This window comes from Fringilla coelebs (assembly GCF_963513975.1).
Source record: "Fringilla coelebs genome assembly, chromosome: 1".
NCBI lineage: Eukaryota > Metazoa > Chordata > Aves > Passeriformes > Fringillidae > Fringilla > Fringilla coelebs.
Genome location: NC_140028.1, coordinates 22,475,319 through 22,502,706, shown reverse-complemented (window position 1 = coordinate 22,502,706; position 27,388 = coordinate 22,475,319). Strand labels below are relative to the sequence as shown.

At 37.0% G+C, this 27,388-nt stretch overlaps 1 protein-coding gene across 1 annotated transcript in view; it reads left to right on the top strand.

The window, feature by feature from the left end:
* VPS13B (vacuolar protein sorting 13 homolog B) overlaps window positions 1-27,388 on the top strand; it is a 430,474-nt gene that overhangs the window by 320,043 nt on the left and 83,043 nt on the right. The window contains 2 exon segments of the mRNA XM_084211579.1: window positions 3,033-3,170; window positions 15,254-15,661. Coding sequence (XP_084067705.1) covers window positions 3,033-3,170; window positions 15,254-15,661 — 546 coding nt within the window.

Sequence of the window (27,388 nt, the reverse complement as noted above, 5' to 3'; positions counted from 1 at the left end):
CTGTCAAGTGTATTTTTAAACATTCTGAATGCCTCCATCATTTCCTTGAGAGACAAGAGTCCTTTTTCTAATAGCTCTTCTCATCATGAATTCCTCGCTTCTCATTCTAAAATTCTTTTTTTTTGTTCAGTTGCTTCCCTGTTTCCTGTGCTTTTGGCATAGGGATTGATTGACTGATATTATTTTATTCCTTTTCTGATTCTTGATCCTATGAAAATGCATGTGCTTAGAAGATATTAGAAGATATTTTAATAGGGATACACGTCTTTTGGTGGTTTGACCCTTGAGATATATATTTGTCTTACCCTCATACATTTTATTTGGAACTCCCCTCAAGTTTTTGATATACACAAGCATAGTCAGTTTTGAGACCTCTGGATTTTACCTTTCATATAATTACATAAAAACATAAAACTGGACTATTTGGTTGGACAGCCAAGTCTGTTACCCAGGTTCCAGATTAACTCTGTGCCATGGGCTTGGAAGCATTCAAGCTGGCTCTTTGCATCTTTGGTATTATTAACTTTGGTATTATTAAGCACTCAAGCTGGCTCTTTGCATGGCCCTTTGGTATTATTAACTCTGATGCAAAATTGTCAACGCAATACTCCGGCTTCCAAAATTAGGTCAGTTTCACTTGAACTTAAAAAATGCTTGAACTCAGTAGGACCGGTGCTGGGTTAAAAGTAATATATTTTGTTGGACTTGTGCATTGTGGTTTCTTCATGTTGTGTTCCTCCAAATTTTGGAGTCCTTATTATTCACATATCCCAGTCCTGCAGTGCCCCAGGTGATGACAGTGTTACACTCCTTGGAGACGAGACAAAGCAAAAAAATCTCCTGAGAGTCCCATGGTTGTTTTATTTTTTGGTTCTGTGCTTAAGTGCTGCACTTCCCAGTAGCCTGAGGGCAGTTTGTATAGGTAATGAAATATGTCACACAGGGATTTTCTGCTGTGTAAGTTCTTTTCATCAGAGATGTTTTCTGCTTGAAAGAGCTACAACTTTGAAATAATTATTAGGTACTTAATAACATAAACACATCTTAGGATAATAAGATTACCTGTAAGTATATTTTACACAAGAGGTGTTCAGCTAAATTTAGTGGATTTTCTGAAAAACTGGTAGAAGATATAGGTTGCTGTATACAATATGTGATGATATCTTCCAGAAACGAGACAAAAGAATGGCATATTGCAGTGTTTTGTGCCATACTGGTACACCTAAATGTTTATATTGATACTTACAGAGGAACGGTAATTTAGAGATGAATTTAATCAATTTACTCATGTTCATTGAGCAATAGTCAGTCATTTTTACAATGCTTTACACTATATATTCTGAAAAATGTTAAAATGTTAGCTGTTTATGATGTGTACCAGCACAAAATAAGATTAATTTTATAGATCCAACCCAGAGATCCTTGTTCAGAACAGCTATAAATCTGTGTTTTGGAAAAAATGTGTACCTTGGTGGTAAAGAGGATGATGATGATGATGAGTAACAGCAGTAGTAGTAGTCATAGTACTAGTATTTTCAGTATATTAGAAAAATGCCAGACACAGCAAGATATTCCCTAAAACAGTTACTATAGAAAAGGAAATGTTCCCTAAAACAGTTACTGTATGAAAAGGAGTGTGCCACCAGATATTACAATATCTGGTTATTGTAATTAAAAGAAAAGAGTTATAAATTGTAAAAATGTAGAAATTCTCATGGAAAATATACAAATCTGTTGTATGCAGTGACAGCTCTTAAATAACTGTTGAGAGCTGACTTTATAAATGTGTAGCAGGAAGAGAGGGAAGAAAAGGCTGTAATGTATATGCCATACAGTACAAATACTGCTGTAAAGTCATTGCCTGAAAATTGATCAAATAAAAACAAAAGAATGTGCTAACTTTTGATCTTTTCCATATAGATCTAAAGTCATGATCAATTGGTTTCAGTAGGTTCTTTGAAATCACATAAGGGTTCATATGTGCCAAGTTTTATATGAATCACATGATAAGGTCAAGAAACACAAATTCCAAAGCTGGCTTTATATACCCAGTCCACATATGACTGTGATACCACAATACCATATGTTGACTATAACAGTGAGTATGTAAATCCTGTTCCTGAAAGGAATTAATTCAGTAAAACTCAATGCAATTATAGCAGTTTTTAATTGACTGAAAAGGAGAGCAGCTTCAAGAAAATCTTCTTAACTTGAGGATGAGACAGACATTCAATGATTAACACAGCAGACTTGATAATAAACAATGACTGATTATTCATAATTTAAGACCATAATGCCAGAAATGAGAATGGTCATAATGAAGATCATGAGTCCCTAAAGATTAAAAAGCCTTTTTACCCAACTGTTTTTCTTATGTGTGATACGTGGAAAATGAAGACCAGAATAGCCCTTGGATGGATTTATTTTTAATATACTTCTGTAGTATTACAGACTGATCAAGGAGCACCATTCAAGGTGGTACCCAGGAATAGCTGCTGGTTGGCTATTGGGTGAAGCTGCAAAGGGAATGGTACAACTGCACTGTTGTCATGCTCTGTTCCTGAGCTCTGATAGCATTCTGGGTTTTTTGCCTTTATAATTTGTCTTTCCATTATTATTTTCTCTACTGAGCAATGACGATACCATCTAGTAGCAGGTTTTGAGCACAGATTCTCTTGTAAGGAGTCCTTAAGTGTCATTACTTAATCGTTAATTAATTAAAGCTGAAATTGTGTGCTATTTAGAGTTGTTTTATTGATGTATTTTACTCATATTTTACTTGGCATTTTTGCAAGTTTTCTAAATTTTTTGTAATTCAGGCTTTGTGCTCTTACCCATGAGTGCATGCATTATTCCACACATGCATCTGCCTGTAAGTGCAAATGCTGTGTAAACCACTTATATCAGGTATAATATTTACCGTATTACATTTAAAATTCTTTAGTTTTGTCTGGTCAATTTTGTATTTAGCATTTTGTAATTTATCATATTCCTGGAATATAATTAATGTCTATGATGATTATCATCTGTAGATCCTGGGAAGACTCTACCAGAAGCTCTGGATTATTGCAAGATTTGGTTGCAGACAGTAGCAGGAGAGGTAGATGCTAAAAGTGGTATTCCACCTCCTCTTATCACTGTGCAAATTAAAGACTTCCTTAATGGACCAGGTAAGTGCTGCACTTTATTCTTTCCTTTCTAATGTCATCTGTAGATATGCACACATGGACACAGGATGGTGCCCTGAGCAACCTGATCTAACGGAAGGGGATGTTTGAAGGAGATCAGCACTGAGGTCCCTTTCAACCCTAATTATTCTATGACTCAGTGATATCAGATAATCAGAAATGTATTTTATTGCTTGCTCACAAATGTGAAATTTTCCTCTGGCAATTACTCTGAATGAAAGTGAAAACTGGGGAATGGGCAGTCCTGGACCAGCCATTGGTTTAGGATTTAATTATTAATTTTCTTCCCACAGTAACGTTAGAAAGGCCGAATCTGTTGAATTTCTAGCAGAATGAAGCCTACCTGCCTTCAGTCTTAGAAAACTGAAATGTTATTGCAGTTGTGTTTAGAAAAGATGACTTTTATAATGTTTCTGAAGATTTTTCTAAGCCATCTTCTCTTGGGTTCTTTGAAATCTGGATACCTGGCTCTGGAAATTCCAATCACCCTAAGCGCTGATATTGTAAAATTGAAAAATTAGTGATATTGTGTTTCTTTAATTAAAGTAAGTGGTGTAGTGTAGAAGTTTGTTAGCATTTGCATAACATAACATGACTTGAAATTCCACTCCTAGAGCATCAGAAATTCTTGCCAATTGCATTCTCTATTTTGTGAAGTATGTATTTATAGCTGCATTACAGTGAAAAATAATTGAGGTTATAGTGAAAGTTAGAAAATCCATCATAACTATTTTTTCATATGCATATATGTGATAGTTTGTTGAATTATTTAACCTATTTTTTTATCCTGAATATCCTTACTTCGCACAGCACAGCTGTTATGAGCCATTTAGTGAGGAGCTCTTGAGTACAGGATTTTCCTGTTCATTCAGTTACCTGTTCATACAGTCTTACAGCACACATCTAATCCTGGATCTGCAGCAGAATTTCTTTTGCATGCCTTACAGCTGTAGCATCTGAGCACTACAGAAATACTAATTTACCTTCACAACCCTCACGTGGATGATGGAATACTATGCCCTTGACATTCCACAGAAGAAAACTGAGGCACAGGGACATTAAATATTTTCTCATTTTATTAACGTTATCAATTTAAAACAAACCATTTCGTTTTCCAAAGTACTTAAAAATACAGAATTTGATGTTGGAAACACAGCTCATATTGTCTTTGGGTGAAGCAGAAATCACTTCTGAATATCAAAGCCCAAGGCATCAAGCTGAGTAACCAGTGAATGAGACACACATATTTGACCCTCACTATAAATACCGTGGTTAAGTAGCTTGAAAAAATTTTTGCACAGAGGCAGAGCTTTCAAGGAAACAATAAAGTATGTGAACAATCTCATCATTGCCCCTTTTTTTTAATTTTCCAGCTTTCTAAAGATATAATTTCAGGGAAGACTTTTGTTAGATTGATCCATATTTGGGTACATTAATAGGCCTTTGAATCTTCAGGCCCTACTGCAAGTTCTGCTGCCATTTGAGAAAAAAAATGGTTAATTGATAGTAATGATGGCTTTTCATTCTAATCAGGAACAGCACAGGAGGGGTTAACATACCTTCTATCAGGGACCTTGATCACTGCTGCCAGAATGGTTTTCCTTTATCCTTCTGCTACCAGTTCTTATATGTCCTCTGTCCCCACGTTTGTCAGATTTCCATATTCCCAGACCCTTCATTTGTGCATTCCACTTCTCTCAAGGTTCTCACTGTAGTTTCCTGGTACTGCCTTTATATTTCATTTCTTCCACACCTGAGGGTCAGTAGGACAGATTCCTAGTAAAACTAGCAAACATGGAAGTTGGCAGCAGCTTGCAAAGTATATATTCACAAATAGTGGATGTGTTCACCCCAATTTCACCAGTTCAGTTGTATCTTGCATTAGTGTTAAATCTCTCCCCTCTATAGTGTTTTGCTGAATAGGGAACTGGAAAACCATAAATAATGCATCATAATCTTCAATCTGTTTATTCTTACAAACCATTTAAAACTTCAGAGATTTCTTCCAGGATCTATTCTTAGCCAAAAGGCTTTTTTCACCATCTTTTTGCTGCTAATTGGAACTATCATTGCACATGACTCAATGGTAATTTCTCTGAATTTTAATGAAGTGTTTGCCAGTGTAGTATAACAAAACAGCTCCACCATCCCTTGCAGATTTTTCTAACCTCAGCTGTTACCACTATGAGATCCTCTTCAAATAAACTAACCTTTACCAAGAAGCCTTCCTTGGGGGATGGAAGTTTCATTGGATGAGTAATGGAAGGCTCATTCTGCATGTGATTGCGTCAGAACAGCACATGCAGAGAGAGTTACAAGAGCCTGACAGCTCCTCAGCAGGCTACTGGAAAATGAGTTACTAACTGCCCTGTGGGACAAGAAGTCCCCTAACCACAGCTTCTTCCAGGGTGAGGTAGCTTGGCCGTCAGCAGGCCTGGAGAAAGTGTTACACCACCAGATCCTAGCGCAGCTGGCAGTTGTTCTTGGAGGACAAGAACTTCAGCAAAACTCCCAAGAGCTCTTGCAAGATCAACAAACAGTATGTGTGATGGGAGACAGCTTAGCTAATCATTTGAGTAAAAAAAGGCACCGATGGGAGACAGCTTAGCTAATAAATTAAATAAATAAAGGCACCGCTGGAGTAGAGTTATGTTGCAGGCCTTGAAGGCTGTTCTTTTTTGGTGAATATCTGGCAAAGAATGCTGCTGCTAACTGACCTATTTTCTAATGACATAGTGTGTGCTTCATGGTCATTTATGTATATGAGGTTTATAACTGTAGTAAGTGAATTGCTGAAATGCATTGAATATACTGGTAGGTGCTGCCTGTTGGTTACAGATGATCAACTGTTCTGAAAAGTCAGCACATTTTTGAAAGCTGTGCCTATGCAGACAAAAATATGGAGCAGTTAGGATAACCATACAGTTTTCTGTGTGAATTTTGAGTGTTCAGAGTTCAGTGGTTTAATTGTAATGTCATTTCTCTTTCAAAATACATTGTTGGTGTGCTGAGGTTAAATTTCAAGTACGAGACTCAAACATGCCTATATTTTATAATGCAAAATGCCATCGAGCAGTTAACAGAAGAAAACCTGCAAGTGGTTCCCAATGTTTGCTGTGTTAGATAAAACCAGTACTCCTTGCAAATAGTTTGTCAGCTGAAGTAGATAAGTAGATGGTGTTCCACAGAAAACTCGTATGGTTTCACCACACAGGAAACCAGGTTGTCAGTCTGTATTAGCTCGGAGATCAAAAAACTACAGCAAGTAGCTAAACTTGGAAACCACTAATTAAATGAGAATAACAGGATACATTAATGCACTTCTTGCCACATGAGTTGATTATTTTGTACATTTTTGGCAACTAAAGAAAAACCATATTTCTTCCAGATTTAAGGTAATAGGATCCTAGGAGAAATAAGCATTCATCATCAGGCCTGTGGGAACAGACCTCAACTTTAACCCCACAATGTATTAGAGGACTACTCGTTCTCTTTCTACAGAAACTAATTATGTAAAATTTTAAAAATTCCATTTACGTCACTTTACATGACTGTCTATCTTTTATATTCAGTCTGTTGCTGGATTGTACATCCAATTTTTGTCTAATACATTAAAGTGAACTATTTGTTGCTTCAGCATTAGATATAATTCATTATGTGAGGAACAAATATGACCATCTTGTTTGAATAGGTTTTGAAAAATTACCATCTTTACCTTTTAGTCTGCCTTCTGGATTTTTTTAATCACCTTTCTTACCTAGAAAAGTTGTCTTTGATGTAGTCTTTCTGGATACAAATGATGCAAGAACGTGTTTATGAAATATAGCGTCATAAAATTTGCCTTTAAATACTTATACATGCAAATTATGGATGCTTTATACTGAAGTCCTCTTTCTGCAGTAGTTTCTTGGGAAGGCATTGGGTTAGATGCGAAGTAATGGAGGTCCTTGATATTTCACCTTTATAAATAATTTCTGCAGAACATAATATTCAAATAAACTAAGAAATGTTGTGTCCCACTGAAAGATAAAGTGAAAACTGGGGAGCTGGTGGGTTTCTCCTTCATGCCAGTCCCTCCACACATGATCTGGGGACCACGAGGGGCACAGCAGGGGATCTTGGCTTAGGTATAAAAAACAATAATCAGAACTGCACCATGGCACTCTCTCCAGCCTTTTTTCCCCCACTGTTTGCAGAGGCAACAATTGTATCCATTACCAAGGTCAGTGGTTTGGAGAAACCTGGAAAATAGCAGCTACCAGAAACCCTCTAGAATAATATCTCCAGCAGGTGATAGATTAGTTGGAACAAATTGGAACCATTGCACTTCAGCAATCCTGGTTTCTTTCAAGCTGTTTTAAAAATGTCGTCATTTTAATACACAATATCAGCCCTGCGGAACAGTCCACAGCAGGTTAATTTGAATCATATGATGTATCACTGCCCTCAGCTGACATGAGCTCCGTTCCATGTGTGAAGCCATAATAAATCCATTCCCAACCGAGGCAAATTCCCTGTGAGAAGGTGAACTAATCCAGGCCTCACACTGGCATGTTAGCCCTCCATAATTGAAAGCAGGGCCACCTGTTCCCAGCACAGTTAGCCTATAGAGAGAAAATTAGCATTAGATCAGATACTTAATATATTGAAAAATCATTCATACTACTTGCAAGTTCAGCTGTGGGCTGCTTAGCATGACATCATATATAAACCTAGGAATGTGCCCACTTGATCCCAGTTTAACAGTTTTGTTAACCATGGTGTTTGTTAACTTTGAAAGGAGAATTTTTTGATTTAATGAGAGCTGACACGTGAGAAGGGGAACTAGCCAGGGTGCAGACTTTTCTAATTAACTCTGGGTCATTTGCAAAACTTTTGAGCTTTCTAGTAGGGCTTTTTTTTCCCTTTGCTCTTTTACAAACAAGTTTTTAAAGCACTGACACTGTAGCCATGAAATTATATTTATTTGATTAAGAGGGCAAAGAGAAATATTCCAAACAGGTGTACCAGCCTGTAGGTATTGCTTTGGACTTGACACATCTATTGTCTGTAATATCAGTGTAATAATGAGGGAAATCATCAAAGTAACTTTCTAAAAACAGTCTACAACACTTATTTTAAATTCATTTCTTATATGTCCAAGTACAGAAAATGAAAACTGCACGCTGGAGCCACACGGATAAGTTGAAAAGCATTTTCTTATAATCTTTTTCAGTGTGTTGGGATTCTTTTAACGCTTATTTCAGACATTTGCTCCATTTTCTGAAGGGTTCTTTTTTTTCCTTCCCATGTGCTTCTTAATATAGATGTATTATTCAGCAGCTAAGCAGAAAATAGAGAGTATTTATGGGTTCTTCTCTTTTCCACAAACGTGCTCCATGACCTGGAACAATTTATTTCGTCTCACTGTATTGTGCTTCATCTTCCCTGACGCTCTGTAAAGAGAGTTAATGTTTCCCTTAGCCTGGGTTTTCCTTTCATGATAGTGCCTCCCAGTGCCCCCATTATAATTTTTGGCCTCAGCTCCCAGCCCTTGGCGCACTTCTGTATTGTACTGAGCTGTATTTGATAGCTGCACAGTTGCTTAATTTCAGTCATCATCTACTGGATGGCAGTAACCCTCCGTTGTTTATTAATGGCATCTTTGGGCTTCTTGACCTGCAATAATTTATCTTGGTTTACTTGTGACAGTTTTAAAAAATTAATACAATTGCATCACTCTGAGCCTTGTCTGACATCTCAAGGCTGGAGCTGTTAATGTCTAAGTGTCACCTTCAAGCAATGTCAGTTCCATGATCACACTAGGTCATGGAACAAGTTGTTATTCCTGCTGGGGAGCACCCAGCACAGCTCAGGGTGATTTAACTCCCTGAAGGCTCTAGTTTGCCATATTGGCCTTGGAGAGCTGCGGGGCTGCAGCACAGACAGCAGCAGGTAGGAATACTGAGCAGTGACCACCAGTCTCTTCTAAAGTAACTGGCATCTGTCTCACAGAAGCAGAATGCAAGATGGACTGCAGATGGCCTCTGAAGCCTTGTCTCAAGTTTCTTCCTCATTTTCCCTTGATCCAAATTGGGAATGATGAATTAGAGGATAAAAACAATTAGTTAGGATTCTTCTTGCTTTTCAATTTCTCTTAATTTGTGTCTCTTTTGATGCTTGACCAGACAATTGAGAACAGTACAACTGGTCTTTACATGTCTCTTTCCTATTTTTATAAATTTAATTTTTGCAATTCAGCCATTACCATTTGCTGAAGGGCCACCCTGACTCCAAATCAGAATCAGGGTTCAAGATTACCTTTACCTTCCTCATATTTCCTCTGTTTAAAGTCCCTACATCAGGATGGGTGGCTAAGGGAGAAAGAATATCACTGTTGGTAAACTGTTTCATGCCATCATCTACTCCTCTCCTGTTTAGGACTAGGAAATTAAATCATCTTAAGAGTTTAGGATAAATAGCAGTTTTTTTCTATAGAAATTCTGTATATTAAGAAGTTTAATATTTTACAGCCTTCTTGGGGAAGGGGAGAGCGAGATCTATGTCCAACCTTAAGGAAAAAGACCTGGCCTTTTCTGTTTCAGCTGTGAGAAGTACAGGATTCACTGCTGATTGAAAGTTATGGAAAATGAATCAATTCTTAGAAAATGGCATATTTTTCTCTCACACATTTCAGCATTTCTTGGTCTTTGAAAAGACTGGGGTCTTATAAATGATAGAATCATTAAGGTTGGGAAAGACCTCCAAGATCATCAACTTCCGCGTTTGACCTAGCCCCACCATGGCAACTAAATCATAGCACTAAGTGCCATGTCCAGTCATTTCTTGAATACTTCCAGGGATGGTGACTCTACCCCCCTCTCTGGGCAGCCCATTCCAATGCCTGACCACCCTTTCAGTGAAAAAATTCTTCCTGAACTGGACTTCCACTGGCACAGTTTGAGGCCATTTCCTCTTGTCCTGTCACTGGTTGCCTGGTATAAGAGGCCACTCCCCACCTGGCTCCAGTCTTCTTTCAGGAAGTTGTAGAGACCAATAAGGTCCCCCTTGAGTCTCCTTTTCTCCAGTTAAACAACTCCAGCTCCCTCAGCTGCTGTTCATAAGATTTACTCTCCAGACCCTTCCCCAGCTTCATTGATCTTCTCTGGACACTCTCCAGCCCCCCAATGTCCTTTGTCTAGTGAGGCACCCAGAGCTGGGGGCAGCACTTGAGATGTGCCTTACCAGTGCCCAGTACTGGGGACAGTTGCTGCTCTGGTCCTGCTGGCCACACTGCTGGTGACACAGCCAGGATGCCATTGGCCTTCTTGGCCACCTGGGCACACTGGCTCACGTTCAGCTCCTGTGAACCAGCACCCACGGGTCTGCTTTCCAGACACCTTTCCCCCAGCCTGTAGCACAGTATGGGATTGTTGTAACACGAGTTCAGGACTCACATTTCACCTTACTGAACCTCATAGACTTGGCCCATTGGTTCAGCATACCCTTATTCAGCTTATGACTAATTTTCATGGCATTTACTTTCTGGTATCTAAGATTAAGAAAAGACTATGGTAGTTTTTAAGTCATAGAAGTAGTAACATTTTGTACATTAACTTATGACATATATTAGAATAAGTCCACTGAAGCTTCCAGCTTCAGTAAACTGGAATTTACCTGGAGCAACCATGCTAGGAGCTTTTGTTATTTTTGTGTTGCTTATTCGTCCTTAGCCCTCCAAATAAAAAGTCTTTTTGAGTAACATCATTATCCCAAGTTCACAGATGCAAATTATATCTTCCTAATACAAATTTGAATGTTATGGAGAACAAGAATAAAATACTTATAACCCTGATTTTTTTTTTATCTGCAGCTCTAAGTAATAAAATGACAAAGAAAGAAATTGCTTCAGACAGAAATTTCAGAATGCTGCTCATAGGTTTCTTTTTATAGTTGTTATGATTTAGTTCAAACAGGCCATATTGAATCCATTGGGTTTTTTGTAATAGATTTCAAAATACATAATAAATGTAAGTAATATGATGACTAATGGGTCAAGTGAAGTTGGAACTTTTAAAATGAGAAAATAGCTGGAAACGGTTTTCAGGAAACTATTCCAGTTGATTTTTGGTCCCCCACAAGGTGTACATTAACATAAAACTCCGTAGAATCGCCTCTGGGACCTGAATTCCCTCTCTGATTTCATTATTCCAAAGTGTTTCTTTTTCCTCCACTGTTAAGTCATCTCCTGGTGTGGTGGGAGCATATAATAAGTGTAATTTATTTATATTTATCTAATCTCCTTTTAACTCGCTAGTTATTTCATCATTCTGTTTCCTAGCTGCTGTTCAGAAAGTTGTGAAGGCTAATTAGAAACTAATAATTGAAATACATGGATTTACTGGGTAATCTAAAGAGAAGTAGTGAAGAAATTGAGGAAGAGAAAGAGCAATTCAAACTCTACACTCAAATGCTATACTGTAATCAAAAATTGCTTTGATACCAAGTAGTTCCGTCAGAAATAGCTCACTTGATGCACTCAATTTGCAAGCACAGTAATTTTTTTCACTTTTTTTTTGTGGAAATAGATAACACCTGGCAAAATAAGTAATTGCTAATACATCTTAAATCTAAAGAATGGATTGGGTTATAAGTTTGATAGCCAGTCACTAATAGGCAAAGGAGAAGCTGATGTAATTGAGGCGTTAAAGATGTCTTTGAATTACCTCTTGTGTTGATTCTGATGTAATTTTGGGCAATTCAAAGAGTAGTGGAGTTACAGGAAGCCTGTGTTTTCCTATGGGTATGGAATCTGCATAGTGTTATGTGCTGTTCTTCCCAAGGTGTTTAAAATAATCTAAAAAAACTGTTACACTTGGATTTTGAACCACAAAAATTTTTTTCCAGTTGAATTTGTGTGACTCATAGATTTTAAAGCTCTTTTTAGTGCATTTTGACTGTCTGGTGAGGCAGCTGAATATCTGTCTTAATCAACTCCTATAAATAGCTCTTCATGTTTCATCAGTTTTCATTGTTCTGTCCAACACTTGTATATATTTTCCTTAGAAGGAATGTTAAAGATTCTTTTACATTGCTAAGGATAATGTATAAAAGAGGTCAAAGACTAAAGATTGCTCAATTGTGTTTCTTCTTTTCTTTTTGAATGTTTTACTTAAAATACCAAAGAATCTCTTTACATAATCTTTAACCAGTTGTAAAAATAACCTGTATCATTATGAGATAGTTAAAATATTTCCAGTGAAGGTTCCAAAGTCACATTTTCTGCAATTATGCTTTTGGCTGCCACTACATTCTGTCAGGGCTGATTTACTGTATAATAATAATTTCATACAAAACTTTGTCAAGTTATCAGTCATGACAGCATTTTTCTGTGTGACATGCACAGTTTCCAGACAGAAAAGAGGGAAGTCATTTGCATTTCTCTGGTGTCATGGTGGCCCTTTTTTTATTGCCTTCTTGGATGAGTGGCCAAGAGCAGTGATAAATCACAGGTCCAAGTGCCAAGTATGTTCCACCACTGAGCTGCACCAGCGCCCTGTGTCTTCTCTGCCCTGGCAGAAGGAAGCCCCAGAAGGAGCTTCTGCCTTTGTGGTCATCTCCTTTTCCATCCTTCACACTCAGGTTTTGGATGCATTAAGCTTTGGATTAAGCCCTTGACATCTGTTGAGTCAACTTAGGTCTAAGAAGATTTTGGGTGTCAGGGAGGTTTCTTGGGTTTTTACCCCCTTCTGGGCTATATTACCGTAGGAAAGTGCTGGCAATTAGATGTGTATTAGATAAAGCAGTTAGATGTGAAAATTAGTCTTCCTTTACTAACTTAGAAAACTTAATTATTTAGCAAAAGCAATAAATAACATCTATTTATTTTGCTTCTTTATTACTACATTACTAAGGGAGAAATTTAAATGTATAAGCCAGTTGTCTTCTTGGTTTTTTTTAACATTTCATTTTAAAAACACTCAATTTGACTATTGTAAATAAATTAATGTCATAATGTCACATGGGTCTCTTCTTTCTTCCTAACTCCTTTCTCTGTTCAAAAGAAAGAGAGGCCCCGTGATGTCCTCATAGAAGGCAGATAAATCTTGGGAGATTCCAAGTGCCAAGAGGGTAGGGAGTTTTTCCAAAGTATTATGACATTTTTCTTCCCATGATTTTAATTAAAATGTCAATGCACAATGATTTTTGGAAAATCTTCCCAAGTTGATCTTGTCCGGTTTTGGATGCCTGAAAATCTTCACAGAATCATTGAGGTTGAAAAAGACCTCTGAGATCATTGAGTCCGACCTTTGATCAACACCGTGTCAACTAGACCCTGACTAAGTGCCATGTCCAGTTTGCTTCTTGAACACTTCCAGGGATGGTGACTCCATCACCTTCCTGGGCAGCCAATTCCAGTGTTTGACAACCCTCTCCAATCCTGTTTTCTTCTAACTTTGGTACTTGCCTTCCTGCTAGGCCCACATATTAGCTTGTGTTTTGCCAGTTCCTAGTTTAGCATGGAAGGCTTTCAGTGCAAGAGAAAGCATTTTCAGAAAACCAGTAGCTAAAGTTCTAAGTTAAAAATCGCTTTTCAGTCTTAAATTTCGGTTAGCTGTAGCTTGTGGAAGAGTGCAGACATTTTTCTAATATTGTTTTGGGTTTTTTTTAGTTCAGCTTTGACAGATCTTACAGAACCATTAGTAAATTTCTCTTATCTATGTCGAAAATGTGCCAGATATTTTTGGGGGAGGGGATTAGAAAAGTACTTTGCCACATGCCTGTGAATCTCTGAAGTCAGTATAAACCTGTTCTTAAAAGCAGCTCTGAAACTCTGCCCCTCCAGCCCTTTAGCGTTGGTGTAAAAATTTACCTAAAGAATGGGAGAATCCAGCTCATTAGTTTGTATCAATGTTGAGTAAAATGTGATGCTGGACAACTTGAAACTAGTTTCTATGAAATATTCATTAATCTGTGTAAAACCTTCAGCAGACAGTGTTTCCTGTATATATGTATAATGAAACTTGAAACTAAGTAGTGCTGTTTGAACATTTCATCTAGTGTAGATATATGCGCAGAATTTTAATCACTTTTGGTTCATGGGGTTGGGGCAGTGGCAGTAAAACAGCAAAGGGAAAAGCCCTTTTCCCCCTAACCAGAATAGCTGTCTCATTACTGGTCAAAACTGAATTTGAAATTAAAAATCTTAAAAACTAAGTTAAAAGCTGGATTTCTGTAAGGAATTGTTATGTACTGATGCTGCAGCACAGAAATTAGTTTCAGCCTTCGTAAAATCCCGCTTCCTATCTGTGAAACAACTTTGGCAATTCCTACATCTCAGCTACCAAGATATCACTATTAACAATGTTGTTCATATTAATTGTGGTTCCTAAAAATTCTGTGAATCTTGTAGTAATCCTTTTTGGTGAGGAGATGAAAAACATTTTAAAAATAATAATGACTTCTTAAAAAAATTTAAAACAGTATCTTATTCCAATATCCCTGGAAAATGAAGAAATCTAAACATACCTCAGTTTTTGTATTTGCTTCTTATTTCACATTTTGTCTTGAAAATGCATTGAAGATTGCTGCATATGAACTGTGTAGGAAACAACATAATACACATGTTATTCACTCATTTAAATGTGTTGAAAATGTTTGCTGTTGGCTTTGGAGTTTAGTCAAATAGTTCTTCTGGATATAAAACTCAAGAGAATGTGAAGTATATTTTTATTCTGACACAGAAGAACTAATGTATCTCCCCTCCTACACAGTCAAACTGTGTGTCTTTCAGATAGCTGTGGTGGTCCCTGGGAAGAAACAAGATAAAATCCACTTTGTACCAAGTTTCTTCCTTTAAAACTGTACATAGTGATGGTTGCTTATAGTATTTTTCATTATATTTTAATTCAGGTTTATTGCTAAAAATTCTGTTTTGTTATGTTTTAACACTGATTCAGTCCTTGTAATGAAACATGGTGGAAATATGATGCAAGAGCTCTTTCCACTCAATGCTTATATTTGCACACAGCTTGAATAATTGCACTATAGCTTATCACATTTCTTTCTCCAATTCTCCCCTACAGCTGACATAAATGTGGACATATCAAAACCTTTGAAAGCAAATCTCAGTTTTGCCAGACTTGACCAAATAAACCAGTTCTTGAAGAAAATCATAACCACAAATGAAGATGTTCCCAGGAAGGAGGCTGCTTCATCAGCTGGCATTATTCCAGATGAGGACATCACTTTGATATCCAGACACCCCAGTACAAAGGACTTCCTACCTGCAGCCCACACCAGCACTGTGCAAAACGCTTCAATGCAGGAAAACTTGTGGCAAGCCCTTTCCTGCTTCCAGAAAATTTCCATTCACACCGTTCAAATGGTTGTTTTGATGGAAACCATCCCACACCCCAGTAAACCTTGTATGTTAGTCTCTTTCTCAAACCTCAGTGGGAGCCTGAATATTAAAAGTGGACATAAAACTGCAGGTAAGAGGTTTTTTTTAAAGTTGGAAGAGCTACTGGTTTGTGTAAGTGGTGGTCTAGTGGCCGCTTCAAAGTGTGGGGCATTGCAGGGCTCCAGCCAAATCATAAATCTACAACAGAAAATAGCAAATCTCTGATAGGCTCTATTACCCAAGTTTTCCTTTCTGTGAGGGAGCACCCAAGAATGATTAATTCTGTAGTTAATATCCCCTAGCTTGTAATTACTAATTTATTGATGGAATTCTGGCTGAAATAGTGGTTATGAGAACCACTCCTCTGGTATTCCAATAATTTAGCACATAATTCAAAGGGCAAAATTTTGACAGTTTTCACTCTGTAACTAGATTTTCTTGTTAGGACCTTTGTTTCTGTCTTTAAAAAAATGTAAAAATAATTGTTCAGAGCCCTGACAGGTGCTACTATGTAAATATTGGGTCATGCTGTTATTCTCCTCCAGATTTATGAAGTTTTCAATTTTTACATGTTTCCTCTGCACACCTGAGAGTCACACAGGGAAAACAGGCACTCTGGCCTCATTACTGAAGCACTGCAAGGAAACTTTAAGCCTCGGGTACAATTAACCAGATGCAAGAGACTCATTTAAAATGGAGATATTTTGAGTGTCATTGTAAATTGTTTTATTAGCATTTCAATAAAATTAATAAGATGGTATATTTCCATGATGTGGAGATGAGCCAGATGTAGGTAGTTGGAAGAGTAGCTTGAAAGGTAAAACGGTCTCTAGCTGAGAGGAACAAGTTGTTGGCCAGCTGAGGTGGTGATTTATTTCTTTTTCATCAGAAATATTTTTCCTCAGGCCAGCAAGTTCCAGTTCTTCTTTATTGTTTTAAAAGCTAAAAATGAAAAGTTTAAGGTTCATAGGACATGAAAACCCGTGAAAGTGCTGGGGCCAGAAACTTTTGATTTATCCATTAATAAACAGCAGTGCAGGCAGGAACAGTGCCTGTGTTCCCACGCTTTTCCACTCGGATCACAGCTCTAGCATAGAAGGCACTGCAACTGCCTTTATAATGTGCTTTAAATAGTTTTAGTTCTGTTTCTGTGTCATAATCCTCTTCCCTTCCATGGGTTCCCCTCTATCATTTGTGCATTATCTGTCCCATGGCACGTTATGGTGTCCACATCATGCTTCGATACATCAAAGCCGGGCTGCTCCCTCACTGTTCTATAAAGCAATTTGGCAAACTCACGCTGTATTTCACGTACCCTGGAGGTTTTCATCCTCCCAGAAGGAGGACGTACCTTGCCCCACATGTTAAGCCTCAGAAACATTTTCAGCTATGAAGTTCTGTTTCTTAATTCGTCTGGCAGTCTGAGGAAATCAATCTTTATTTTACGCGGTATAAGCCATACATGAATCTTCAGTATGGTCATAGTCTGGCAGGCGTTGTGAAGTGGAGCAATACTGATGTCAAATCTAATGAAAATGGACATTAGTTATTCTATATAAAGAACTTCCATAACCCAAAATTAGTAGACATCAACAGACGCTTTTCACATTTTTTTCCAGTTAAAAATGCCTTATCTCTGCTTTATAAAAAGAAAAGTACATCTGCATGAGGTTTTGCATACTGTTGTGATGGTGCAATAAATTAAGATCTAATTAGAGCAGAAGACACACTTCCACAAAACTGATTGAAATTATAAAAAAATCTTTTGAGAAATTGCCTGTATTTTTTTCTTTTTATGGTTGTGAATCTGAATTTAAAGTGCTGATAGAAACCAAGGTGGAAATTACAACTTCGGGAGAGAAGATAAAATACTCAGTGTGGGGGAAATGGTATTTTAATCTAATATTAAAAATCCTTTAGAAGAATACCACAGTTGCTAACTAAATTTGTTTTATTATTACAAAGAAATTATGCAAGCTAACCCAATTTTTAAAAGTTTTTAGCTGTGTCTTGAGAGGAAAGATCATTTAAATATCTCAGTTCTTCACTACTGTTCTTTTTATAAAAGGTTTAATAGATACACCTTTTGAGCTGAACAGGGTAGTGTCAGGGTTTTTTAATAGAATGAAACTAATACATGAATACTTCCCTGTGTCTTTGATTTTACAGTCGAATAACTATTGTGACCATCTGCAGCAGCTGCATTTTACGAATTATTTGCTGAACCAAGCTAAGTGCAATGACAAAAGTAGTCATCTCAGATGTACTGTTAAAACAGAGGAAGAAAAAGGAGCATTGCTTGCCTTTTGTACAGTATGGCCATCTGCTGTACAGATGTTATTATATAGAATGACTTCAGATACAATAATTGTAGAAAATTTTCATTAAAACCTCAACAATTTGCACTTGTTTACTTGAATCTGCATAACTCCCCAGTGAGACAACACAATACGCTTGGGGTTTCTTTGGTTCTCACTAGCTTACTCTTTGATCCTTTTTGATGTGCTGACTTTAATAAACATAGTTAAAAACACTATTCAAAAACATCATGGAAAAAACTACAAAGGAACAATTATAGCAGTAGAAACTACTCTAATCCCTTACTTACGCAAGCTATTTTTAGTGAAATATGGTTTTTTACACGTTTTATGTGGCAGTGTTTTATAAACAGTGTAAACGACCCCTTTTCCAGATGAGCTTTAATGCAGGAGATGAAGTTGTTTTGTAAGGAATCCTATTTGCTAGGAATTATTGAGAAAAAAAAGAAACCTCGCAAGAATATATATTGTCGGCATTTTCCCTTCCTTATAGGGGGGAAATAAAAGTGCATGACCTTGTGTATTGCTTTCATTTCTTTTCAGCTGAAATTAAGAAGAAAGCTTGCTATCCAACTTTTTTTTTTTAATTATCAGTTTTGTCTCTGGACTTGACTGGTTTAATCATGGAAACTAAAGGCATTCTAGTTTCGTTTTTCTTAATTTCTTACGAAACTAAAAAATTTTAGCTCCTGAAAAACAGCAGGGCTAATTAGTTGAATGATTTCATTTCTAACAAAAGTAATTATTAGTGTTGAACACTCACATTGCAACTGGATAAAACTAAAACACCTCTATTTCTACATATACTGCTGCGCTGTTCTACAACCCCAAACCTTTAGTGTGTCAAGGGACTTCATCTTTTGGACATTTTTCAGGTTTTAGTACAACAGTTTCTTATAACAACATGGTTACTATTTCTGTTAGAATACTTATGTTCCACTCTGTACTCATGCTTAAAGACTCACTGTTTTGGTTTTAGTAAAATAATACTGTTGTAGACTGTATTGCACTGTACTGGCACAAAAAGAAAAAATAATAAAACAAAATCCCTTTTCAAAAAACTAATAATTTTCAATAACTTTAAAAGAGGTTACCATTACAGTTTTCCTGATGCCCTTAAGGGTAGGATTTTGTCGTACTGATGTTCAATAAAACAATTATCTCTAGTCATTTTATATTTTGTGGCTTGGAGTTACAAGTTAAAACTTGTACCCATTTTTTTGAAAACCAAACACTTAGCTTGGCAGCTTATTTGTACTGTTGATGAAAACCCCAAGTCCAAGAACTGCTGTTATTTCTGGTTCAGTGATTTTTGTCCTCTGAAATATGTGGCATCTTCCACAAATTCTTAGAGCTCGAGTCCCATGTACCCAGTCAGATCTGAGATGGCTTGGTACTGTGCTTGAAGTGTGTGACTCACTCCTTAACTGTCACAGGGCATTAGAATTGAAGTAAGTTTTAGCAAGAAGTACTAGAAAATAGAATGCAATTCTAAACATATGGCTTTCAGTTAGTTTAGGCTTGTAGTTGAAATTAGCACTACCTACCTGCCAAAAGAACAGATAAATTAAGAGAAGTTGAGGACCATTCTTTCCCCAAAGTGAAAGACAGCAAGAAGCCTGTAGCCTCTCAGTGGAGCCTTATTTTACTCTGGCTGGGCACGGGAGGGAAGTCGTGCTGCTCAGTGTCTGAACTGAGAGAGTTACGGACATAAAATATTCCAAAGATCATACACAGAATTCCCCAGTCCTTTGTCCCATATGTAGAGATGATTACTTTAGCATATAAATAAGGGGGGAAAAATAAACACTAGTTGAGCCTATGATAATTGCAAGTATTTTTACCAAACCTGAAAATAATTACATACTTGAGATACTTTACAGTACTTTTAGAAATTAAGTGCAGATATGAATTGCTATAGCACAAAGACCAAACTTCAATTTGGAGTTAACTAACTCCCTCGAGAAAACTCTGCTAAGGCGTTGTCATAGCCTTTGGATGCTGCAGATATGCAAGTTAGCCCATGGGGAAATAAAACTTTAAATTAGATATGACTACCTAAAATAATATGCAGCAGTAACAAGCCATTTACAACACCCAGAAGGCGTTTGTTACTTTTAGAAAGAAATATAAACTCTTTCCAACACTTGAACAATAGGAAATTAATTCTCTGTCAGTAAAAGCCAGAGGACAAACTAAATATTTAAATGGCCACTGAGGACTGAGGTGGAAGTGCAGCTTGTAGACAGCTATACAAATCACTAACAAACCTTAATGAATATTGGGTGTGGGCATCAGGGTCCTGTCAGATTTGACACCGTGTCCCAAGTAGCTTAAACCCAACACTCAAGGAAAGGTGGAGACCTCATCAGGTCTCTAACATCTGGGATTTTATTTGTCATTTTGGCATATCCTGCAAGCGCAAAAGAAAGAGTAAAAGGGGATTATCCTGACAATGAAATGAGTTACTGAATCTTGTGATAATGAAAAGCAGAAGAATTCTAATTCCTTTCTATAGTCCCTGAGGTGGAGGTGCGTTTATAGTTCTGCAGGAGTATAATGTAGGAGGGAAGAACAGATGGCCTAAAATCCATGAAACAAGACACCATCTAATCCCAGGACTGAGTACCACTATTAATCCTGGTCAGATTCCCTACTGATACTTTGTAATGGGGTTCAGAATTGCTACTGATGAACTAGCACGTTAACTTCAGAGAGTAAAAAAAAGAATTAAAAGTTCCTTGAAGGTTGTTTGTTCAAGACTGTGTGCACTAATTTTGTAGACCTGCATTTGCTATCTGAGTACTCAGCTTTAAAAGTATTTCAGGTTAAACTTGATTCAGAACAAATATGGTTGGGTTTTTAATCTCTTCAGTTTTTATTGTGAAATTAATTACATATTTTTTGTGACTGGAATTTCTTTTGATAGTAGGATCCCAGTATATATGTGGTAGTAGTGGGTGATATAGTATTTACATGGAAGTCAATTTAATAGACTGTTTAAATTCATGAGACAATAGAAATAACAGTGAAAGCTGGATGTTTTTATACATTCTATGCTTTCTGTGATGTCCTTCTGATTCAGTCTTCATTTTTCAGTGTGAGGTATAGGACACAGAGGTAAGCTGTTTAAATTGATGATATACTGACATGTTTCTTCTTTTTCCATGTCAATAATATTTTTATGGGATGGAATCACTAGCTTGCTGCCCTGACAAAAGGTGCAATTTCATAGGAAATTCAGGTTATTTCAGCCACACATTTCTGCACGCTGCCTTGTGCTAGCTCAATTACTTAGGTAGCTGATCAATGGATTGAGTCAGGGCACTCATTTCTCTGAAAACTAACTGGAGAGGTACATTTTAATCACCACGCTGGCACAAATGAGAACACAGAGAAGTATACAAATAAAGAAGGATTGAAGGGAGAAAACTGGAATAAGCCTGGACCTGGACTGTACTTGCTCCTCAGGAGCCACATTCCAAGATTGCAGGGAAACCTGTTTGGTTTGTGTGGCCTGGGTGTATCTGTTGAGCCTTGAACTTCCACAAGCATAATTGACAGGGTTAGAGAGGCCCAAATGGAGCTCAGCTGCTGCCAGGCACTATCTTCAGGATGGTTTATTTATAAAGAAAAGTTACCCTCTAGTTCATGAATGATTTAGTTTACTAAAGCAGTTAAAATTCACTGAATCCAGTGTAGAGCCAGAGGAGCAAGACATCAAAGCTGTAACTCTAAATCAACTTTGTGGTGATTATATTGTATACATTTTGAGCGGAATCCACTATTTTGTAATGCTTCATGTGCTGGGCAACCATTCAGTGTCTGATTTTTCAGTTGTGCTAAGTATCTACAACTTTAAAGATCAGAGACATTTTTAGGTACCAGCTATCTCCTGATAATAAGCAAAAGTTTTCGACCAGCCACCTAAAATTAAAGTGTGAAAATGCGTAGATCTTTTTCTTAATTGAAAAACATCCCCATGTCCATGTGTAGAGCTGGAGTAAGAATGTTTAGCTGCTTTTCTGAAACCTGGTGGTATCTAAAAATGTTTATGATAAAAGAACCAAATACTACTCATACCAATATAGAACTCACTTTTGAAAGCTGGACTCACAGATGTAATATGAACACTATTTTTGTTGGTTTATATTATGCATTTTTCTCCACCTAATTGGAATAACATAAGGCAATATGAAGCTTTACAAGTATATTCTAAATTATTGTACTCCCAAGACACCCTTGACCAATAATTAAAATCCCTTTGGATCTAAACTTTAATATGCCCTCTGTGATCAGGCATCACAAAATCCAAAATTACCAAATCACCAAGTGAATTGAGATTTTTTAGTTATTTAGTATGCAGTAGTGTAATGAACATGATGTACCTGCCCAGTTATTCTTTAAGGGAGATGAGCTCATTTCAAATAGATAACCATCTTTGACTTCTCTTCTGATTCATCACTGACCTGAACTCCATTTGAACCTTGTTAGACACAAAACAAGCAGGATTCCTGGCCTGAGCTATAAAATATAATTAAGCCCTTTTGAAATGATGTGTAAAAGAACATAGCTTTACCCCTACTATAACTACTACCACCACCACAACCAATAAAGTTAAATCAACCACTGCCTGTAATGGATTAAAATAATAAATGTTCCTGGATTTTAGTGTTTGAAGTACTTGAAGAAAACAGGCTCCCAGCAGCCAGTACCGCTGAATGCATGGGGACATTTATTAGTGATGAATTCAAGGGTTTGGCCTGTTTAAGATCATTACTTTCTGTTTACCGTGTGTTACACATCTCATGTTTTTACAGAGCCCATATGTGTCCCAATGTAATGCTGAGAAACTCTCTTTCACTAAAGAATAGCTAATTGGTAACATGTAAGTATTGTTCTCATGGGGAGAATGAACCATCATAAGATTCAGCTTGATACTAATGAGAAATCCAGTGCGGTCAGTGGATTGTTAACTAAATCTCTCCTGGAAAATTGTTCTTAAAATTGTTCTTTACTGTGCTTCACCATTTGTTTGCTACTGCTGTTTCCAGACTTGAGTAAATTGGCTAGCTCTTAAATTAAATGCACTATTTCCCCTGTAATTATTTTCACAGCTTTGTCACCTTTTCTTCTCAGAAGATGGTTTGTCAAGGATATTTGTCAACAGAGCATTGTAACTGTAGTATAACTACTCAGTATGTGATGTATCTACAGTTTTCTTAAGAGGAAAGAATTGTGTAGATAGTTGTACCAATATATTAGATCTAAGGGCATATTTACATTTCAATAGCTGTCTTAATGTCAGTGACGGGCTGAAAGTAGCTGCTGAAGTTACAAATGTGAAGAGTGAATGTTCAGAACCAAATATCACAGACTATCACTTTAGTACAAGGTAGTAAGGAAAACCACTTGCTAATTGATCTTCAGCAGCAAGATTGTATTTCTGCCCCTCAGGCATGGAGGACCCAATGGGGGAGCCTGGAGTTCTTCCTTCAGAGGGCACCAGGATCCCTTGGGTGGGAATACATTCCACAGGCTGCTGCTGGAGTGACACCACATCGCTCACATGCCTCTGAACCAGCGTGGCTGCCTCTGTGCTCTGGGACACACTCTTGCTTCTGAGCTGCCCCAAACTCAGAAAAGCCATTTTCTTCATAGTGCTATTGTTTGTAGCAAAGCTACTGGCTTTTCAAAAGAGAGCTAAGTGCCAGTTCAGTGCCGTTTGCTACCTTTGTTAAAATACATGTGTTTTCATTTTCTTAATTCTCTAGTCCCCTATTGAAGTTTGCCAATTAAAATCATGCTCTGTGTTGCATTAGGTGACAGTGCAATGAACCAAACAGCTTTTGCAGCTAAGGAAGAGCAAATGCGCAGGGAATAATAGAAGGAAAAAAGCTCCTTCTATATTTCTACTCATTTCATTTGGAGTTGATTCAAATGTCAACACTGAAATGTTTTTGAAAACAGAAAGTCCATGGTTTATGTCAAAACATTGTCTTTCCCTTTGTTAACCAGGAAGAACAAACAGAGCTCTTTTTTAATACCTGTGTTGCTTAAACCCTAAGTGATTGTTACTGTAAGGCACGGATTGTTTTTATATATTTGCTGCATCTATTAAAATGGGCCAGCTCTTTCTTTTTCTACTCACACAAAAGGATTTATGACAGCAGTTTAACAAGGATGAAGCCTCCTATTATTGACAAATGCTAATGCAACTCTACTATAATTATATATCAACCTTAATCTAACTATGTGTGAAACTGTATTAGGGTACTCAGATTCTGTGAGATGTCTTTCTAAATCTTAGCATAAATCAAGTATGTACTGACTAAAAAAAGATGTTAGGTAAATTTTTTTTCTCTGCTCTGTTGTAATGATCTCCACCTTTAATTTTGGAGCAAGGTAATTTTTTGAATGTGACAAGCTAGTTATTTGTAAACCCTCCTACATTGTTTCCAACCATATAAAAATACCTGGATATTTCCTTTTGAGCATATATCTTCATCAAGGTAATCCTTGCAATCGTACACAGAAGCCTGGTTTAAGTTCTCTTTTGCTCCATTAGTGTAGATGTGTTTCGTGGTGCTATTGTGTTTCTGGCTGGAGTCTAACAGGGGAGGGCTGGCAGCATTTTTTAAATGCTGTCCAAAGCAAGTGCTTTGTATTTATTAGTCTCTTGGAGGAGTATTTGAAAAGTCATGAAACTATTTGTTCCTAAAAGTAAATTATTGCACGTACTGAAAAGAGCATTGGTGTTCATAAGCCATAATCCAAATAGCACAAGTTAACTTCTACATGTCACAGCAATCATTTATGAAGATATATTGCTTCTTTGTGCTGCCATCTCAAGTTCTCTTCAAATGGAGACTTTGATTTAATCTATTGAAACTGAAGGCAGACTACCACAATAGAGGTTTGTGAGAGATGCATTGAAGGACTGACTGAAAATAGTGTGTGGGATGGCAAAAACAAGGGAAAATTATTTTGCATCTTTACTTTTCTAAGGTGATTGCTTTAGGCATGGGAAAGCACTTCACAGACTGAACATATACTTTTGGGATTTCCATAGAAGTAGTACCTTACTGGAACGTCTCTCAGACACAGATATCTCTTTACTTACTGCTTTTTAAGGTTTATGCATATTTGTTCTTCATTTCTTTTGTTTAAGCTTCCTCATAACATCACTCCATGCAAGTTTGTTTACATGCTCTCTGCATTGCAGTTTTTCTAACAGTGAACAGTGGTTTTTTAATACTGAATCACTTCATCCCTGAAAGGAGATGTAGGTACAACTGCTAGAAGGGACAAGGGTGTGATTCTTGTCTGCACAAGAGCACTCTGGGTCACAGCAAGAAAAATAAAAATCTCTTCCTGAGTTCCTGAGCTTTTCCTGGTATTTGTAGGACACAATCCATGGATGTGTCTTGTAATATTTCATGTATTGAAAACTAACCAACACTTCCTTATTCTTAATTGTTTCTTCATTTCTCATTGTTTGCTTAGCATTTGAGAAAGGCACTGCTGGTTTTGAACCAGCAGTATTATGTGCTGAATGCTCAGTTCTGCTTCTAAGCTGTTGGATATTGTGTTTTCTTTGTACTTTGTGGAGCTGAGATGACAACACAAAGAGACTGCAAAGCATAATCCTTCCAAGTGTAATCCCAGTGAAAGAAAACATAAATAAAACCACTTGTATTCTGGCATTCCTTTTCCCCTTCTGTTATTTCTGCAACTTGGCACATATTCCAATAAAACTATAGGAAGAAGTTTCTCTATATTGAAGAATTGTGCAATAGTTACCAAGAATTTCTTCTCTTTAAAATCAAAATTCCATATAGAATATGAAAGGAAAAAAAAAAGAATAAAAAAAAGAATTTCCAGGTTTTGTAGTGCCTCTTAAAATAACTAACCATAGCAGGGTGTCAGTGTGTGTTGATGCTACTTTGCTTGATTAGCACTGAAATTTGGTGTCAAAAACCACCTTGAACAGATCTGTCCCATAAGCCTGGTACCCATGAGAGCAGATGCAGGATTTCAGAAGCCAGCCTAAATAAAAAACCCCAAAGCTGGAACTCCTTTTCCAGTCAGTGACAGCAGTCCTGTTGATTGGCATGGGACAATGGTTTGTTTGAGCCCTTGATCATTCTTACTAAACTCCAGCTGCTCAAGGGAGAGATGGTTTAAGTTTGTGGTTCCTACTCAGGTTGGACACAATTCAATGCCATTATTACTGTGGGCATTGTTGGACCACCTTCCTAGGGTTTGCTGGTTTTTTAAAAAATATGCAATGTAGTTCCTTCCATTACAAAAAATAGTGCTCAGTATTATGAAACTGTAAACTCCAGGTTGCAGACAGACTTCTTCCTTGGATGCTAGGAGAGATTCATAAGAGAAGTTTTATTGCATGGACTCAAAACAGTGAGTTATGTTTTGGGGGGATTTTTCTCCCAGCAAAGTAATAAAAATATAAAATTGAACTGTACCTTAAATTAAACTGAAACACCTGTGTGTAAGCCTTAGGTGGTTTTTTTAATCTTTTGCCTTTTGTAAATGTCTAGTTTCATTAGAAAAATAAGCTGTGTGCATTATAAAGTAGGGTGGCATCCAACATTCAGGATGTTGAGTCCAAGTATTAGCACCAAAGGAGATAAAAGTTAAGCCAACCTCAGATGTAGTACTTTCCATGTAAATATACAAAAGAAATAGAGATATTAGGCATGGTTTATTTTATTAAACACTGGTTTGCAGTAAGTTAAATTTGCAAGAGCTGGGATATTTCTAGATGATGTTTCTATCCTCAAAATGTTTGTCTTTAATAAGAGTATATAAGTTCTGTCATAAATGTAATTTGCCATTATCATTTTTAGGTTTTATGAAGCTATGTAAAGTTCAAAAGGTTATGATATGAAAACTTTAAACTCTTTTTCTCAGGAAATGTGCATTATGTATTTTGAGATAAGCATTTGTTTTGAATTATTTGAATTCAAACAGAACCCTTCTTCTCCTGCTAAGTACTCCTAAGTCTAGCAAGGTGCTATGTTATAGTAATTAACCTGGACAAAAGCAGAAAGAACTGTTCAAAATCTCCATTTCCTATCAGTTTGAAATATAATCAAGCGAAGCAGCTGTTCTTGTTCTTAATAGACTTTTTTGAAAAAAAAAATTCATCGTTTAATGAAAAATGTCTCTTCTCATAAACCTTAAAATACTCAGAACGCAAAAAGTCATGTTTTGGCAAATGGTTCTTTGTAAGGAATGTGGATGAGACATACCTGCTCTGTTATAGCAACATGGTATAAAGCCTGGTTGATAGTGTGGGATGAGCAAGCTAAGTAAAAGAAACAGAAAATTTAAAAAAAATTACAGATCTCATTGCCCAGCTGTGAAGTCCTTCCTTGGAGACAAGAGTGATTGTCCACACAAGTATTTCCATGAAAGTCACTTTACTCACTTGTGTGAGTAAAGCCTTGTGGGCAGGGTCCTCATGGTAAAGTGAA